General features: G+C 40.3%; 1 protein-coding gene and 1 pseudogene across 1 annotated transcript in view; both read right to left on the bottom strand.

The window, feature by feature from the left end:
- Nucleotides 1-17,269, bottom strand: part of IPO11 (importin 11) — a 227,782-nt gene that overhangs the window by 190,493 nt on the left and 20,020 nt on the right. The window contains exons 2-3 of the mRNA XM_012462294.2: nucleotides 17,076-17,219; nucleotides 12,322-12,422 (exon numbers count right to left, since the gene is read on the bottom strand). Coding sequence (XP_012317717.2) covers nucleotides 12,322-12,422; nucleotides 17,076-17,213 — 239 coding nt within the window. The 5' untranslated portion in view covers nucleotides 17,214-17,219. The remainder of the gene's footprint in view (nucleotides 1-12,321; nucleotides 12,423-17,075; nucleotides 17,220-17,269) is intronic.
- Nucleotides 12,123-12,223, bottom strand: LOC135274977 (U6 spliceosomal RNA; annotated as a pseudogene).

Raw genomic sequence — 17,269 nt, 5'->3', positions numbered from 1 at the left:
CCAAGTTGGAAAATACTCTTCGGGATATCATTCAGGAAAACTTTCCCAACCTGGCAAGGCAGGGTAATATTCAACTCCAGGTAATACAGAGAACACCACAAAGATATTCTTCAAGAAGACCAACCCCAAGGCACATAATTGCCAGATTTATTAGGGTTGAAATGAAGGAGAAAATACTAAGGGCAGCCAGAGAGAAAAGTCAGGTTACCCATAAAGGGAAACCTATCAGACTTACAGCAGATCTCTCAGCAGAAACCCTACAAGCCAGAAAAGAGTGGGGACCAATATTTAACATCCTTAAAGAAAAGAACTTTCAACCCAGAATTTCCTATCCAGCCAAACTAAGCTTTATAATCGAAGGAAAAATTAAATCTTTTGCGAACAAACAAGTACTTAGAGACTTCACCACCACCAGGCCTGCTTTACAAGAGCTTCTGAAAGAAGCACTATACGGCCGGGCGCGGTGGCTCAAGCCTGTAATCCCAGCACTTTGGGAGGCCGAGGCGGGTGGATCACGAGGTCGAGAGATTGAGACCATCCTGGTCAACATTGTGAAACCCCGTCTCTATTAATACAAAAAAATTAGCTGGGCACGGTGGTGCGTGCCTGTAATCCCAGCTACTCAGGAGGCTGAGGCAGGAGAATTGCCTGAACCCAGGAGGCGGAGGTTGCGGTGAGCCGAGATCGCGCCATTGCACTCCAGCCTGGGTAACAAGAGCGAGACTCCATCTCAAAAAAAAAAAAAAAAAGAAGCACTATACATATAAAGGAACAACCAATATCAGCCTTTCCAAAAATGTATCAATAAGCAAAGAGCATTAACACAATGAAAAATTTACACTAACTAATGGGCAAAACAGCCAGCTAGCATCAAATGCCAGTATTAAACCTATATATATATTCCAACTGGATAAAAAGCCAAAACCCATTGGTGTGCTGCATCCAGACCCATCTCACATGCAACAATACACAAAGACTCAAAACAAAGAGAAGGAGGAAGATTTATCAACCAATCAGAGAGTAAAAATAAACAAACAAAAAGCAGGAGATGCAATTCTCGCCTCTGATAAAGTAGACTTTAAAGCAACAAAGAGCAAAAGAGGCAAAGAAGGACATTATATAATGGCAAAAGGATCAATGTAACAAGAAGAGCTAACGATTTTATAGGTCAATGAGACAGAAAATTAACAAGGACATTCAGGACTTGAACCCAGACCCGGAACAAGTAAACTTAATAAACATTTACAGAACTCTTCACTTCAAATACACAAAACATACATTACCACCTCACACCTATTCCAAAAGTGACTACATAATTGGAAGTAAATCACTCCTCAGTAATCGCATAGCATTTCATAGGTTTAAATGAAATATTGGTTGGCTGCTTGTTTGTTATTTTCTTCCCTTATTCCTTCCTGTCTACATCAAGTATAATTATCGGTTTAAAAGAGGTTTTCAATACCCATTACTAAACTGCATTCTAGACTGGGCAAGAAAGCAATACTCCCATTCTCTCCCTTTCTCTTCCTTTTTCTTCCTCTTCTTAATTTCTTCCTGTCTTTCTTTCTTTCTTTAAAAAAAAAAAGACAGGAAGGAAGGATTACAAAGAATTAAAGTATTACTACAAGGCTCTGGCATTAACTTAAAAAAATAAAGGGCCCACCATGGTGGCTCATGCCTGTAATCCCAATCCTATGGGAGACTGAGATGGAAGGATTGCTTGGGGCCAGGAGTTTAAGATCAGCCTGAGTAACATAGCAAGACCCCGTCTCTACAAAAAATGAAAAATAAAAAAATTAGCAGAACATGGTGGCATGCGCCTGTAGTCCTAGGTACTCAGAAGGCTGAGATAGGAGGATTTCTTGAGCCCAGGAGTTCAAGGCTGCAGTGAGCTATGATTGTGCCACTGCATTCCAGACTGGGCAACTGAGCAGGACCTTGTCTCTAAAAACAAAACAAAACAAAGTTAAAAAAAAATAATAAAGTACTAATAGAAGGATATCAAGGATGCATGTTGTAATCACTTAAGTCATGAAAACATACTAAACATTTTAGAGAGTAAAACTGAGTAACAAAAAATGTCTTGAATACAGTTGTCCTCCTTAATTCATAGTTTTACTTTCCATGGTTTCAGTAATCTACCATCAATGAAGTAGACTCACTGAATGGAATGGAAAATTCATAGGTTTTGAATGGTACAGCATTCTGAATAGCATGATGAACTCTCATGCTGTCCCTCCTTGTCTGGCCTGGGACGTGAATTAACCCTTTGTCAAGCATATCCATGCTGTACATGCTTCCTGCCCACTAGACATTTAGTAGCTATCTTGGTTATCAGACTGAAAAAAAACATACTAAATGGACTCAGGACTATCTGCAGTTTCAGGCATCCACTGGGAGTCTTAGAACGTATCACCTACAGATAAAGAGAAACTACTATAATCCAAAGTAAGACAAGAAAGAAAAAAAAAGGGGAACAAATATCAAGACATATAGAAAACAAAGTGTGGGGATGGACACCGTAGCTCACACCTGTAATCCCAGCACTGTGGGAGGCCAATGCAGGAGAATCACTTGAGTCAGGAGTTCAGGACCAGCCTGGACAACATGGTGAAAGAAACACTGTCTCTACTAAAAATACAAAATTTAGCTAGATATGCTGGCGGATGCCTGTACTCCTAGCTACTTGGGAGGCTGAGGCATGAGAATTGCTTGAACCTGGGAAGCAGAGGCTACAGTGAGCTGAGATGGCATCACTGTATTCCAAAGCCTGGACAACAAAGCAAGACTCTGTCTCAAAAAAAAGAAAAAGAAAACAAAGTATGGGTAGTAGATTTAATCTCAATGTATCAGTAATTACATTAAATGTAAATGGGCATAATACCAAAATTAAAAGACATTTATGATAAAATTGGATTAAAAAACAAATCCAAAGCCAGGCATGGTGGCTCACGTCTATAATCCTAGCACTTTGGGAGGCTGAGGCAGGTGGATCACGAAGTCAGGAGTTCAATACTAGCCTGACCATGGTGAAACCCCCTCTCTACTAAAAATACAAAAATTAGTAGGGTGTGGTAGCGCATGCCTGTAATCCCAGCTACTTAGGAGGCCGAGGCAGGAGAATCACTTGAACACAAGAGGCAGAGGTTGCTATGAGCTGAGATGGTGCCATTGCACTCCAAGCCTGGGCAACAAGAACAAAACTCCATCACAGATAGATTCATAGATAGATAGATAGATTAGATAGATAGATAGATAGATAGATAGCTGGGTGTGGTGGCAAACACCTGTAGTCCCAGCTACTCAGGAGACTAAGGCAGGAAATCGCTTGTACCCAGGAGGCAGAGGTTGTGGTGAGCAGAGATTGTACCTGCCTGGCCAACAAGGCAAGTCTGTGTCTCAAAAAAAACAAAAAAAAATTCAATTATTTGCTACTTACAAGATGCTATTTTTTTTTTTTTTTTTTTTTTGGTGAGGTGGGGTGTGGCTCTGTCCCCCAGATTTTACTGCAGTAGTGCAATCGTAGCTCACTGCAACCTCTGCCTCCCAGGCTCAAGCCCTCCTCTCATCTATCTCAGGCTCCAAACTACCTGGGACTACAAGTGCATGCCACCATCCCCAACTAATTTTTTGTATTTTTGGTAGAGACGGGGTTTTGACATCATGCCCAGGCCGGATATACATGTTTTACTTATTTATTATTTTTTGACACAGGGTCTCACTTTGACAACCAGGCTGGAATACAGTGGCATGATCTCCGCTCACTGCAAACTCAGCCTCTGGGTTCAAGTGATTCTCATGTCTCTGCCTCCCGAGTAGCTGGGATTACAGGCACGCACCACCACACCCAGCTAACTTTTGTATTTTTAGTAGAGTCGGGATTTCATCATGTTGGCCAGGCTGGTCTCAAACTCCTGTCCCCAAGTGATCCACCCACCTCAGCCTCCGAAAGGGCTGGGATTACAGTGGAATACACATTTTTTTTTTTTTTGAGATGGAGTCTTGCTCTGTCACCCAGGCTGGAGTGCAGTGGCGCGATCTTGGCTCACTGCAACCTCCACCCCCTGGGGTTCAAGCAATTCTCTTGCCTCAGCCTCTCGAGTAGCTGGGACTCTAGGTGTGTGCCACCACGCCCAGTTAATTTTTTGTATTTTCAGTAGAAATGGGGTTTCACCGTGTTAGCCAGGATGGTCTCAACCTCCAGATCTGTGATCTGCCCGCCTTGGCCTCCCAAAGTGCTGGGATTACAGGCGTGAGCCAAATCACCTCACCACATATCTTAAATAGAATACAGAAACACTGAAAGACAGATAAAGATTTATAATGCAAATACTAACCAAAGATGGCTGGTGTGGCTCTATCAATATCGGAAACACTCCACTTTAAGCGAAAACATATTGCTAGCTTATATTGTTAGGTTTTGTGTCCCCATCCAAATTTCATCTTGAATAATAATCCCCCTGTCAAGGGAGATACCAGGTGGAGAAAACTGAATCATGAAGGCGTCTCCCTCATGCTGTTCTTTGGGATTACAGGCATAAGCTACCATGCTCAGCCTTTTTTTGTAATTTTAAAGTAGTATAGGTTGGTACCTGACAAGGTGTTTTTTCTTTTTTTGAGATCAGGTCTCACTCTATCATCCAGGCTCAAGTACAGTAGTATGATCTCGGCTCACTGCCCTATCTCCTAGGCTCAAACCCACCACAGCCTCCCAAGTAGCTGGGACTACAGGCATGCACCACCACAGCTGGCTAATTTTTTGTATTTTTGGTAGAGACAGGGTTTCACCAAGTTGCCCAGACTGCCCCCGCCTTTTTTTTTTTGAGACTGAGTCTTGCTCCGTCGCCCAGACTGGAGTGCAGTGGCATGATCTCAGCTCACTGCAACCTCCGCCTTCTAGGTTCAAGCAATTCTCCTGCCTCAGCCTCCAGAGTAGCTGGGACTACTGGTTGCCAGCCACCACACCCAGCTAATTTTTGTATTTTTAGTAGAGATGGGATTTCATTATGTTGGCCAGGATGGTCTTGAACTCCTGACCTCGTGATCTGCCCACCTCAGCTTCCCAAAGTGCTGGGATTACAGGCGTGAGCCACCATGCCTGGCCATTCAGTTTTTTTTTAATTTCCTTTGTGATTTCTTTCTATATTTATAGGTTAATTAGAAGTATAGCATCTAATATACAACATGTAGGGCTTTTTAGTGTTTTGTTACTTATTTCATTTCTTAAAATGTGCTATCTTGCTTTATGATCCAACCATAAGGTATTTTGGTAAATGTTTCATGTGCACTTGAACAGAATGAGTTTTGCAGTTGTTGACTGTAATGTTTTCTATATGTCAATTAAGTTGAATTTGTTAATTGTGGTATTCAAATCTTCTGTGTCCTTATTGGTTTTGTGCTGCTTTTTCCATCTGTAAGAGAGGTGCATTAATTTCCAAATACGGTTTTTCCATCAATGAGAGAAGTGTGTTAATCTCAAAATATGACTATGGAACTGCCTATTTATTCTTTTTGTTCTGATTTTGCTGTCTATATATGGAGGTTGTATTAGCATCATAACAGGGTTGTTATTCCCATTGAATTGACCTTGCCGTATGAAATGTTCCTTTATTGCTAGTGTATTAGTCTGCTTTCATACTTTTATAAAGAACTGTCTGAGGGCCGGGCGCGGTGGTTCATGACTGTAATCCCAGCACTTTGGGAGGCCGAGGCGGGTGGATCACGAGGTCAAGAGATTGAGACCATCCTGCTCAACATGGTGAAACCTGGTCTCTACTAAAAAAAAATACAAAAAATTAGCTGGGCACGGTGGCGCCTGCCTGTAATCCCAGCTACTCAGGAGGCTGAGGCAGGAGAACTGCCTGAACCCAGGAGGCGGAGGTTGCAGTGAGCCGAGATCATGCCATTGCACTCCAGCCTGGGTAACAAGAGCGAAACTCTGTCTCAAAAAAAAGAACTATCTGAAACTGGGTAATGGTTTAAAGGAAAGATATTTAACTGGCTCACAGTTCAGCATGGCTGGGGAGGCCGAGGCTGGCAGATCACCGAAGGTCGGGAGACCAGCCTGACCAACATGGAGAAAAGCCATCTCTCCTAAAAATACAAAATTAGCCAGGCATGGTGGCACATGCCTGTAATCCCAGCTACTCGGGAGGCTGAGGCAGGACAATAGCTTGAACCCAGGAGGCAGAGGTTGTGGTAAGCGAAGATTGCACCACTGCACTCCAGCATTAGGGCAAAACTCCGTCTCAAAAAAAAAAAATTACAAAAAGAAAGAAAGAAACTGAATGATATGAAAGTACTACATATCGATGCTTGTTAAACTACAGTTATGATTATATGAAAAGCCTTAATGCTTTAAATCCAAGTATATAAGAAAAACTGAAAATCAATTATCTAAGCTTCCATCTCAAGAAGCTAGAAAAAGAATATCAAATTAAATCCGAAAAAGTAACAGAAAGTACACTAAGCCTTAAAAAGAACAAAAACAAGAATAGATAAATAAGCCAATAGAATAAAAGTGAAAATCCAAACCAAATCCACTTCTAAAGTGCCTGTATAACAAGAGTACTGGGCCAGGCACAGTGGCTCATGCCTGTAATCCCAACACTTTGAGAGGCCAAGAAGGATAGACTGCTTGATCTCAGGAGTTCCAGACCAGCCTGGTCAACATGTCAAAAACCCTATCTCTACCAAAAATACAAAAATTACTCAGGCACGGTGGCTGCACCAATGGTCCCAGCTACTCCAGAGGCTGAGGTAGGAGGATCACTGGAGCCTGGGAAGTCAAGGCTACAGTGAGCTGTGATGGCACCACTGCACTCCAGCCTGGGTGACAGAGTGAGACCCTGTCTCAAAAAAAGAAGAAAAAACAAACAAGGGTACCATCATAATGCAAAGGGGAAAGAACACATGTCCTTACTTCACATAAGCACCTTGTACAAAAATAAAATAAAAAAAGAAAACAAAGCTTTCAACAGAAAACAGTGTATTTTCATGACCACAGGTTGAGCAAAAATTTCATAAATAGGCTAGGTGCACTGGCTCACGCCTGTAATTCCAGCAGTGTAGAAGGCCAAAAAGTGGGAGGGTCACTTGAAGTTAGGAGTTCAAGACTAGCCTGGGCAACACAGCAAGACCCCATCTCTTAAAAAAATTTTTTTTTGATTAGCTAGTGGTGGCACACACCTGTAGTCTCAGCTACAGGGAGGTTGAGGCAGGAGGATTGCTTGAGTCCAGAAGTTAGAGATTACACTGAGCTATGACTGCATCACTGCACTCTAGCCTGGGCAACAGAACAAGACCTGATCTCTTTAAAAAAAAAAAAATTTTTTTTTAAATTATGACCCAAAAGAAATAATCACAGAAAGGTAATTAAATTAAATATCATTAAAGTTAAGGGCTTCTGTTCACCAAAAGACACCATTAAGAAAGTGGAAAGGTAAATCACAATGAAGTGTTTTTTTGCAGTCAAGAGTCTCACTTTGTCTAGACTGCAACCTCTACCTCCCAGGTTCAAGAGATTCTCCTGCCTCGGCCTCTCCAGTAGCTGTGACTTACAGGCGTGTGCCACTATGCCCAGCTAGTTTTTGTATTTTTAATGGAGATGGGGTTTCACCATGTCAGCCAGACTGGTCTCAAACTCCTGACTTCGGGTGACCTGCCCACTTCAGTCCCCTCAAAGTGCTGGGATTACAGGCGTGAGCCACCATATCCAGCTTAGGAGAAGATATTTTTAATATGTATATTTGACAAAAAACTCCTACTCAAAATATAAATGCCATAAATCAATAAGATAATCCAACTTTTTTAAATGTGCAAATGACAGACCCTTCACAATACAGAATATCCCGGTAACTAATACGTACAATTAAAAAGTGCTCATCATTCATCAAGAAACTGCAGACTAAAATTACCAAGCCCATCAGAATGACTAAAATGAAAGATCAGACCATGTGTTGATAAGAATGCAGAGAAAATACTAACACTCATATGCTGCTGTGGGAGTGCAAACTGGTACAACCAGCCTAGAAAATTCATTGACAGTATCTACTAAAGTTGAACACACATCTGACTATAAATGGTAATAAAATGCACATGTGTAAAAGTTTCTGGAGTGTTTTAGGTGTTCTACCTAGCTCCAAGTGGCAGTTACACAGGTGTCTTCCCACTATAAACATTCAAACCGAACCCTTCATTTGTGTACTGTTGAAAGTATGTTATGTATTACACTTCAAAGAAACTATTTTAAAACCTTAATGACTTACTAATAAACAAATGAGAAAACAAGATTAAGATAAACATTCAAGTCATTAGAAATGATCTCTCTAATCCTTTTATGACTGATGACTATGTTATACTTTCCATACTTTCCATAGTAGATAGTTCCCTTCTACTAGCAAATCCATGATATAATGTGTTCTCCTATAATGTTTTGCTTTAAACTTGTAGTTGAACTTTTCTTCTATGCCAAGGAGCCAGGTTCAACAGTCTGCATAACTCTAATTAGGATAAAAATGTATAATATAATGACTAGCTATCAAAATATGTAGACAGAGATCATGCAAAAAATATACAGATGCTCCTTACTTATGATGAGGTTACCTCTTGATAAACCCACAGTAAATCAAAAAATATTGTAAGTCGGCCAGGCGCGATGGCTCACGCCTGTAATCCCAGCACTTTGGGAGGCCGAGGCGGGCGGATCACGAGGTCAAGAGATCGAGACCATCCTGGTCAACACGGTGAAACCCCGCCTCTACTAAAAGTACAAAAAATTAGCTGGGCACGGTGGCACGTGCCTGTAGTCCCAGCTACACAAAAGGCTGCTGAGGCAGGAGAATTGCCTGAACCCAGGAGGCGGAGGTTGCGGTGAGCCGAGATGGCGCCATTGCACTCCAGCCTGGGTAACAAGAGCGAAACTCTATCTCAAAAAAAAAAAAAAAATTGTAAGTCAAAAATGTATTTAATATATCTAACCTACTGAATATTATAGCTTAGCCTAACCTATCTTAAACATGCTCAGAACATTTACATTAGCCTACTGCGGGCTATTTATCCAACAAAAAGCCTATTTTGTAATAAAATAATGAATATCTCATGTTGATTTACTGAACACTGTACTGAAAATGAAAAATACTGTACTGAAAATGAAAAATAGAATGATTGTATGAGTACCTGAAATACAGTTTCTACTGAATACATATTACTTTTGCATCATAGTAAAGTAAAATCATTAAATCAAACCACCATAAGTCAAGGACTATATACATACTAAAGAAACAAGCTATTAACCTAAAGAAAATTCATATCTTTAACAATTCTCTAATAATAGTTAATGTTCCACCTTTAATTCTATGCACATTATCATTAGATGAATTCAAACTGTATCCCAAGCAGAAATAGGATAGTATTTAATTAATTAGGACCCAGAAAAATATGGTAATGGTAACAAGCTTGTTCAGTAATTCTCATTCTGTGACAATGGTTAAGAGTAGGATCTATGAAAAATCAAACAGATAAGTAGAGAAACAAGCATATTTTTAAAAAGTCTTAAGTTTAACTATAAGTTCAATTACTCATCAGCCACCCTTGCTCCCTTTCTAAATACATTCATCTCCTTTCCAGTTTTCATCTCAATATATACTAAAAGATACAGCTTGGGATTTATCTACATAATATTGTGTAAATTATCTCTTAACTTTTTAAATTTAAACTAAATTCCAGGTTCTAATTTATTATGTAAAAGTACAACCTTAAATATTTAATTATAATTTACTTTCCCTGCAAAATAATCATTTATTTATTTTTATTTTTATTTATAAATATTTTTTGAGACATAGTCTCACTCTGTCGCCCAGACTGGAGTGCAGTGGCATAATTTCGGCTTACTGCCACCTCTACCTCCCAGGATTAAGTGTTTTTCCTGCATCAGCCTCCCCAGCAACTGAGATTACTGGCATCCACCACCACACCTGGCTAATTTTTGTGTTTTTAGTAGAGATGGGGTTTTGCCACGTTGCCCAGGCTGATCTTGAACTCCTGACCTCAGGTGATCCACCAGCTTCAGCCTTCCAAAGTGCTGGGATTACAGGACTGAGCCACTGCGCCTAGTCAGAACAATAATTTATAACTATGTCCTTTATATAACCAGTAAAACAAAATGAATTTTAGGAGTCATGTAAAATTTTGTTCTGTTTTGTTGTTTTTGAGATGGAGTTTTGTTCATGTTGTCCAGGCTGGAGTGCAATGGCGAGGTCTCAGCTCACTGCAACCTCTGCCTACGGGGTTCAAGTGATTCTCCTGCGTCAGCCTCCCAAGTAGCTGGGATTACAGGCATGCGTCACCACGCCTGGCTAATTTTGTATATATATATATTTTTTAGTAGCGACAGGGTTTCTCCATGTTGATCAGGCTGGTCTCCAACTCCTGACCTCAGGTGATCTGCCTGCCTCGGCCTCCCAAAGCGCTGGGATTACAGGCGTGAGCCACTGTGCCGGCTCAGAGACGAGTAAAATTTAATTGGACAAAGTAGTAGAAAAGTGCTGCTGGGCCATTTCCTATAAACCAATAATGCACACTTTTTCATCACTACCCACCATATTTCTCCCCAAAATTATGAATTAATCCTATCTAAAAGTTAATCCTATCTAAAATCCTAACAAAGAAGACATGTTTGCTTTAAACCATATTATAATATCCTAAGCCTGAAATATTCTAGTTGTTTCCAATATTATTCAAGGATATGTTTTTTTTTTCTTTTTTTTTTTTTCATTGCATTTTCGGTTTTGGGTTCCATGTGAAGAACATGCAAGATTGTTGCATAGGTGCATACGTGGCAGTGTGATTTGCTGCCTTCACCTATATGTGGCATTTCTCCCATGCTATCTCTCCCCAACTCCCCACCCCAAGCTGTCCCTCCCCTATTCCCCCCAACAGACCCCAGTGTGTAGTGCTCCCCTCCCTGTGTCCATGTGTTCTCATGTTCAACACCCGCCTATGAGTGAGAACATGCGGTGTTTGATTTTGTGTTCTTGTGTCAGTTTGCTGAGAATGATGGTTTCCAGGTTCATCCATGTCCCTACAAAGGACGCGAACTCGTTTTATATGCACTCCGAAGTATTCAGACTTTAAAAAAAAGTCTTATGGCTTTAAGAATTTACAGAGCTACACTGCCATCTACTGGAAAACACAGATTACGTTACTTCTTTGGCAAAATTCACTACCATATTTTCCATCAAACAAATCCCAGGGTCATGTCTACAATGCTTTTCCGTTAATTATATAATATGTAAAATTAACTACTAAGAGAAATCTGTTAACTATGTACATAACTGAATAGTAATGTGATTACGAATGTGTACTACTCCATTTTCACCACAGAGGAAGAATGCATAAGACTCAGAAACTAACACCCAGTTGATTCAAGGATTGACCTGGGATTTCCCTGTGAACAGCTTTTTTCTAAATCCTAACCTTATACTTCTGTTTCTTTTTTCTTAAGATGGGGTTTCGCCACGTTGCCTAGACTGGTCTCAAACTACCAGACTCAAGCAATCCTCCTGCCTCAGCCTTTAAACTAGGTAGGACTAAAAACAAAAAGGCTTTTGTTCAACATGACTCACTATGCATGATCCTTGCAAGCAGAAGGCAAACACACACACATACACACACACATACACACACACACACACACACACACAGAGAGAAACATAAAACCATGAAAACAATAATATAGCTATTGATTTGTCATTAACTAAATAGAAAACTTATTCAGTAGTAAACACTTTTTTTGCATTTTTTTCTTTTTTTTTGGTTTTTTGTTTTTGAGACGGAGTTTCGCTCTTGTTACCCAGGCTGGAGTGCAATGGCACGATCTCGGCTCACCGCAACCTCCACCTCCTGGGTTCAGGCAATTCTCCTGCCTCAGCCTCCTGAGTAGCTGGGATTACAGGCACGCGCCACCATGCCCAGCTAATTTTTTGTATTTTTAGTAGAGATGAGGTTTCACCGTGTTGACCAGGATGGTCTCGATCTCTTGACCTCGTGATCCACGCGCCTCGGCCTCCCAAAGTGCTGGGATTACAGGCATGAGTCATCGTGCCCGGCCACACTTTTTTCTTTTAAATATCAAACACTTCACAAATTTCCACAACATACTCGCAGAGACCATGCTAATCTTCTCTGTATTATTCCAATTTCAGTATATGTGCCACAGAAGCAAGCATTAACCCATTCTTTTACATAAACAAGTACATTCTTTTACCTTGGTGAATTTGGGAAGGATTACACTCAAGAAATAGGGGAAGTGATGGAACTTACTGAGGTGCTACACGTCTCCAGTAGCGATCAATTCCATGTTTAAAATACAGTACAGCAAGCCACCTTACATTTATATCCAAAGTATGGTTTGTGAAAATATTCTATAAATAAAAAACATAATATTAGAATTAGCATGGAATAAGTAAAAAGTATAATTAATGTACTCACAATAAAGTATGGACACATTTTTTTTTTTTGAGACAGAGTTTCGCTCTTGTCTCCAAGGCTGGAGTGCAATGGCACAATCTTGGCTCACTGCAACCTCCACCTCCCAGGTTCAAGCAATTCTCTAGCCTCAATCCCTCAAATAGCTGGGGTTACAGGTGCCTGCCACCACACCCAGCTAATTTTTTTGCATTTCTTTTTGTAGAGATGGGGTTTCACCATGTTGGCCAAGCTGGTCTCAACCTCCTAACCACAGGTGATCCAACCACCTCGGCCTCCCAAAGTGCTGGAATTACAGGTGTGCGCCACCACTCCCTGCCTAGACAAATCTTTTTATTAAATTTGTTTACATTCTATCACTACATGTATCATATTGATATTTATGAAGTATATATAGTTCTACAATTCATATAAGGAAGTATACCTGCTCAGTTGTATGTTAACTGTTTAAGCTGAGTGAAAAACACGTAGAGAGTCATTGTACTATTCTGCTTTTAGGTGTGTTTGAAAACTCCCCTAGTAAAAAGATTAAATTCAGAAACAAGCAAACCTAATTATGTTTCAAATCAATACCATAACCCCGCACATATCCAGTAAAACACCTAACTTCCAAATTAGAAAAAGTAGTCCCACTACAGCACCGATTCAAAGGAGTCAAGGCCCCAGGGTTGTTAATACATGCTATGAAATAAGCCTATTTCATAGTACCCTCCTTATGGAAACAATTACAAATAAGTTTGATAAGGCGGGACACTGTTGGCTCACGCCTGTAATCCCAGCACTTTGGGAGGCTGAGGCAGTGGATCACCTGAGGTCAGTAGTTCGAGACCAGCCTGGCCAGCATGGAGAAACTGCATCTCTACTAAAAATACAAAAATTAGCTGGGCGTGGTGGCAGGCATCTGTAACCCCAGCTACTGGAAGCTGAGGCAAGAGAATCAGTTGAAACCAGGAGGCAGAGGCTGTGGTGAGCTGAGATTACACCACTGCACTCCAGCCTGAGCAACAAGAGCAAAACTCCGTCAAAAAAAGAGATACAAAGCTAGATGTGATGTGAATAATGCAACTTCATTACTCAAAAGAATGTATTCATTATGTTAATACAAATAATAATAATAATGACTATTATTACACTTTGTCTGAGACCAAAAACAACTCAAATTCCCAGAGGTGACCTTCTAAACCTTGTGTACAAAAATACCAAAGCTAAAAATGATGTGGAAGTACGTTCTTTGCTATAGAAAAATATTTATGGCCAGGCACGGTGGCTCACGCCTATAATCCCAGCACTTTGGGAGGTTGAGGTGGGCAGATCACGAGGTCAAGAAGATTGAGACCGGGCGCGGTGGCTCAAGCCTGTAATCCCAGCACTTTGGGAGGCCGAGGCGGGTGGATCACGTGGTCAAGAGATCAAGACCATCCTGGTCAACATGGTGAAACCCCGTCTCTACTAATACAAAAAAAAATTAGCTGGGCATGGTGGCGCGTGCCTGTAATCCCAGCTACTCAGGAGGCTGAGGCAGGAGAATTGCCTGAACCCAGGAGGCGGAGGTTGCGGTGAGCCGAGATCGCGCCATTGCACTCCCGCCTGGCAATAGAGCAAGACTCTGTCTCAAAAAGATAAAAAAAAGAAAAAGAAAAAAAGAAAAATATTTATAACTCTTTTTTTTATTTGAGATGGCATTTCACTCCCGTTGCGCAGGCTGGAGTACAGTGGCGTGATCTTAGCTCACTGCAACCTCCACCTCCCAGGTTCAAGCGATTCTCCTTCCTCAGCCTCCTGAGTAACTGGGATTACAGGTGTGTAATGACCAGCTACCTATTGTATTTTTAGCAAAGATGGGGTTTTGCCATGTTGGCCAGGCTGGTCTGGAACTCCTGACCTCAGGTGATCTAGCCACCTTGGCCTCCCAAGGTACTAGGATTACAGGAATGAGCCACTGCACCCAGCCAAGTATTTTGTTAAAAAGGAATGCAGGCTGGATGTGGTGGCTCACACCTGTAATCCCAGCACTTTGGGAGGCTGAGGCAGGTGGATCATTTAAGGTCAGGAGTTCAAGACCAGCCTGGCCAACATGCTGAAACCCCCATCTTTACTAAAAGGACAAAAAATTAGCTAGGCATGGTGGCAGGCACCTGTAATTCCAGCTACTCGGAAAGCTGAGACAGGAGAACTGCTTGAACACGGGAGTCGAAAGTTGCAGTGAGCTGAGATTCTGCCACTGCACTCCGGGCCTAAGCAACAGAGCGAGGCTCCGTCTCAGAAAAAAAAAAAAAAAGGAATGTACGCTATATAGTCATTTTTAGAAAATCGTGTAAATACAAAAAAAAGAATTACAATAGTTGTGTAACTCCCATTTATTCCTTCAAACCGCTGGCAACTGGGTGCAAGTCCCTCTTTTGGGTCTCCATTATAAAAGATGCACTTCTTTTACCAGATTAATCACATTTGTTACATGTTACATGTTACATTTGGACACATTACATGTCCACCTTCTATACTAGATTGAGTCTTGTCTTATGCCTAGATCCTAGCATAGCGCCTGGCAAAGCAGAAACTTCATAACTTTCTATTGAGCAAATGAGAGAATGAATGGAAGTAATATGGGAATATTGTGAAAGTTGGTGAGTCTCAGTTTATCTCAACTACGCTTGGGAAAACAAGAAAAGTTAAGCTGCAGATGTCAATCCAAGTTGAAATATCCTATAAGTACTTTGAATAACAGGACTAGAACACAAACCTGAGATCATGTATACATGATGTATACAATATAGGAGTCTCCTGACTAGAATGGACAGCTAGGGAAGATCAAATGTGCCAACAAAGTGAGTATAGAGGAAAAAGGAAGATTAAAACACAGCAGCTTGTTCATCTACTATAAATATAATCTGTTCCATAATATAAAAGAAATGTTATATCCCTCCCTTAAGAAGAAAATTATAGCTAGTAAAAATCAAGACACTGGGAAGCCGAGGCGGGAGGATCACTTGAGCCCAAGGAGTTTGGGACCAGCCTGGGCAACAAAGCAAGACCCTGTCTCTATTTTTTTTTAAAAAAAGACCTAGGCATTTAAAATTATTAACAATGTATAGTTATTCATACATAAAAAGACAACAGTTAAGCAACACCTATTGGTTTTTAAGGTCCAGCAGTAATTGAAATAAGAAATTCTAAAAGTGTTTTATATTTTGGCCTGAAACAGCTCAATTCTAATTATAGAGCATATTCATTTAAATAAGCGTAAGGAGAGTAAAGATACTCAAGAGATTATCTTTTTTTTTTTTTTTTTCCAATGGAGTTTTACTCTTGTTGCCCAGGCTAGAGTACAACAGCAGAATCTTGGCTCGCTGCAACCTCCGCCTCGCAGGTTCAAGCGATTCTGCCTCGGCCTCCCAAGTAGCTGGGACTACAGACAGGCGCCACCACACCTGGCTAATTTTGTATTTTTAGTAGAGATGGGGTTTCACCATGTTGGTCAGGTTGCTCTCAAACTCCTGACCTCAGGTGATCCACCTGCCTCGGCCTCCCAAAGTGCTGAGATTACAGGCGTGAGCCACCACGTCCGGCCCTACTCAAGATAATTTCTAAAGATTTATACTATACCTAAAATGTACAAACATGATGCTAGGATTACATAAAGAATAAGATGTTTTCTTTAGCATCTTTTAAAATCAATCTTTTTTTTTTAACCTTTTTGTTACTGACCCAAACAGTCAACTTTTTTTGTTATATTCAGAATAAAAAGTATGACTCTAAACAATTTCCCTTACAGTCACAACCAATATTTTCTTCAATCTAATAAACAAATCAAACTTTTTGGGCCAAAAAGTATATGACAACTGCTATCACTTATTTTGCAAGATATGGTAAACAATTTTGCTCTGACTCTATGACCCAGTCACAAATATTGAATCAGTTTTTAACCCAACCCAGCTTTGTTGTCCTGACCAGAGCTAAACCTTAAACACTAATCAGAGTTCTCAATTTCTCCGAAGAAAAGTATAAGGAAGCTGTTTAACACAAAAAGACTTCTTTCATTCTGGCATTGAGAAAATAATTTTGATTAACTAGTCAAAAACTTTAAACTCCAATAAAGGTTTGGTTAAAGCACATATTGTTAATTAATTATACTATTTCCCATTACATCAAGAAAACATCAGTTGTGTCAAGAGAATGAAATTTTTAGACGAGTAAAGAAAACATTTTAAAGTGAAAGACGCGGTATGCCTGATGAGGAGACCTGAACCACTATTGCAACATAAATTATGTGAGGTAAAGATAAAGACAGAATATGAAAGTGTGCTACCCGAAGTCCTGATAGTAGCTACTATAACATATTAAAACCGAAGATCATCACAGTTTTGCCTTCTGAACAGATGTTACATATGCCTTGCTTATTTTTATATTTATGAACAAATATTTCTTATCAACCCTTAAGAAGTCATAAAGTAGTGAGACAATGGCAGAGGCTACAGCAGCCAAATATATGAATCTATTTCACTAAACTACCAATAAAACTAAGTTTTAAAAACAATTAAATTAATGTTGTCTCATTTTATTAAAAAGAAAACAATTTTAGAACAACTTACCAGCAACACTGAATAGAAACCTGGCTGTGTCTCCCACTGCTTCAACTGCTCCTCAGCTGGTTTTAACACAGCAGTATCCTGACTGGTGGCCTGTGTTAAGACCTGAAGAACAACGGTGCTGGCACTATTGAGATCCATGGAAACCTGGCAATGGTAAGTTAACATACTTGAATATACACTATAAGTAATAAAAA

This window comes from Aotus nancymaae, unplaced genomic scaffold (genome assembly GCF_030222135.1).
Source record: "Aotus nancymaae isolate 86718 unplaced genomic scaffold, 86718_ANA_hifiasm-v0.15.2.pri h1tg000014l, whole genome shotgun sequence".
Taxonomy (NCBI): Eukaryota; Metazoa; Chordata; class Mammalia; order Primates; family Aotidae; genus Aotus; species Aotus nancymaae.
The sequence above is the reverse complement of the archived record's forward strand: the minus strand, read 5'-3'. Positions and strand labels throughout refer to the sequence as shown.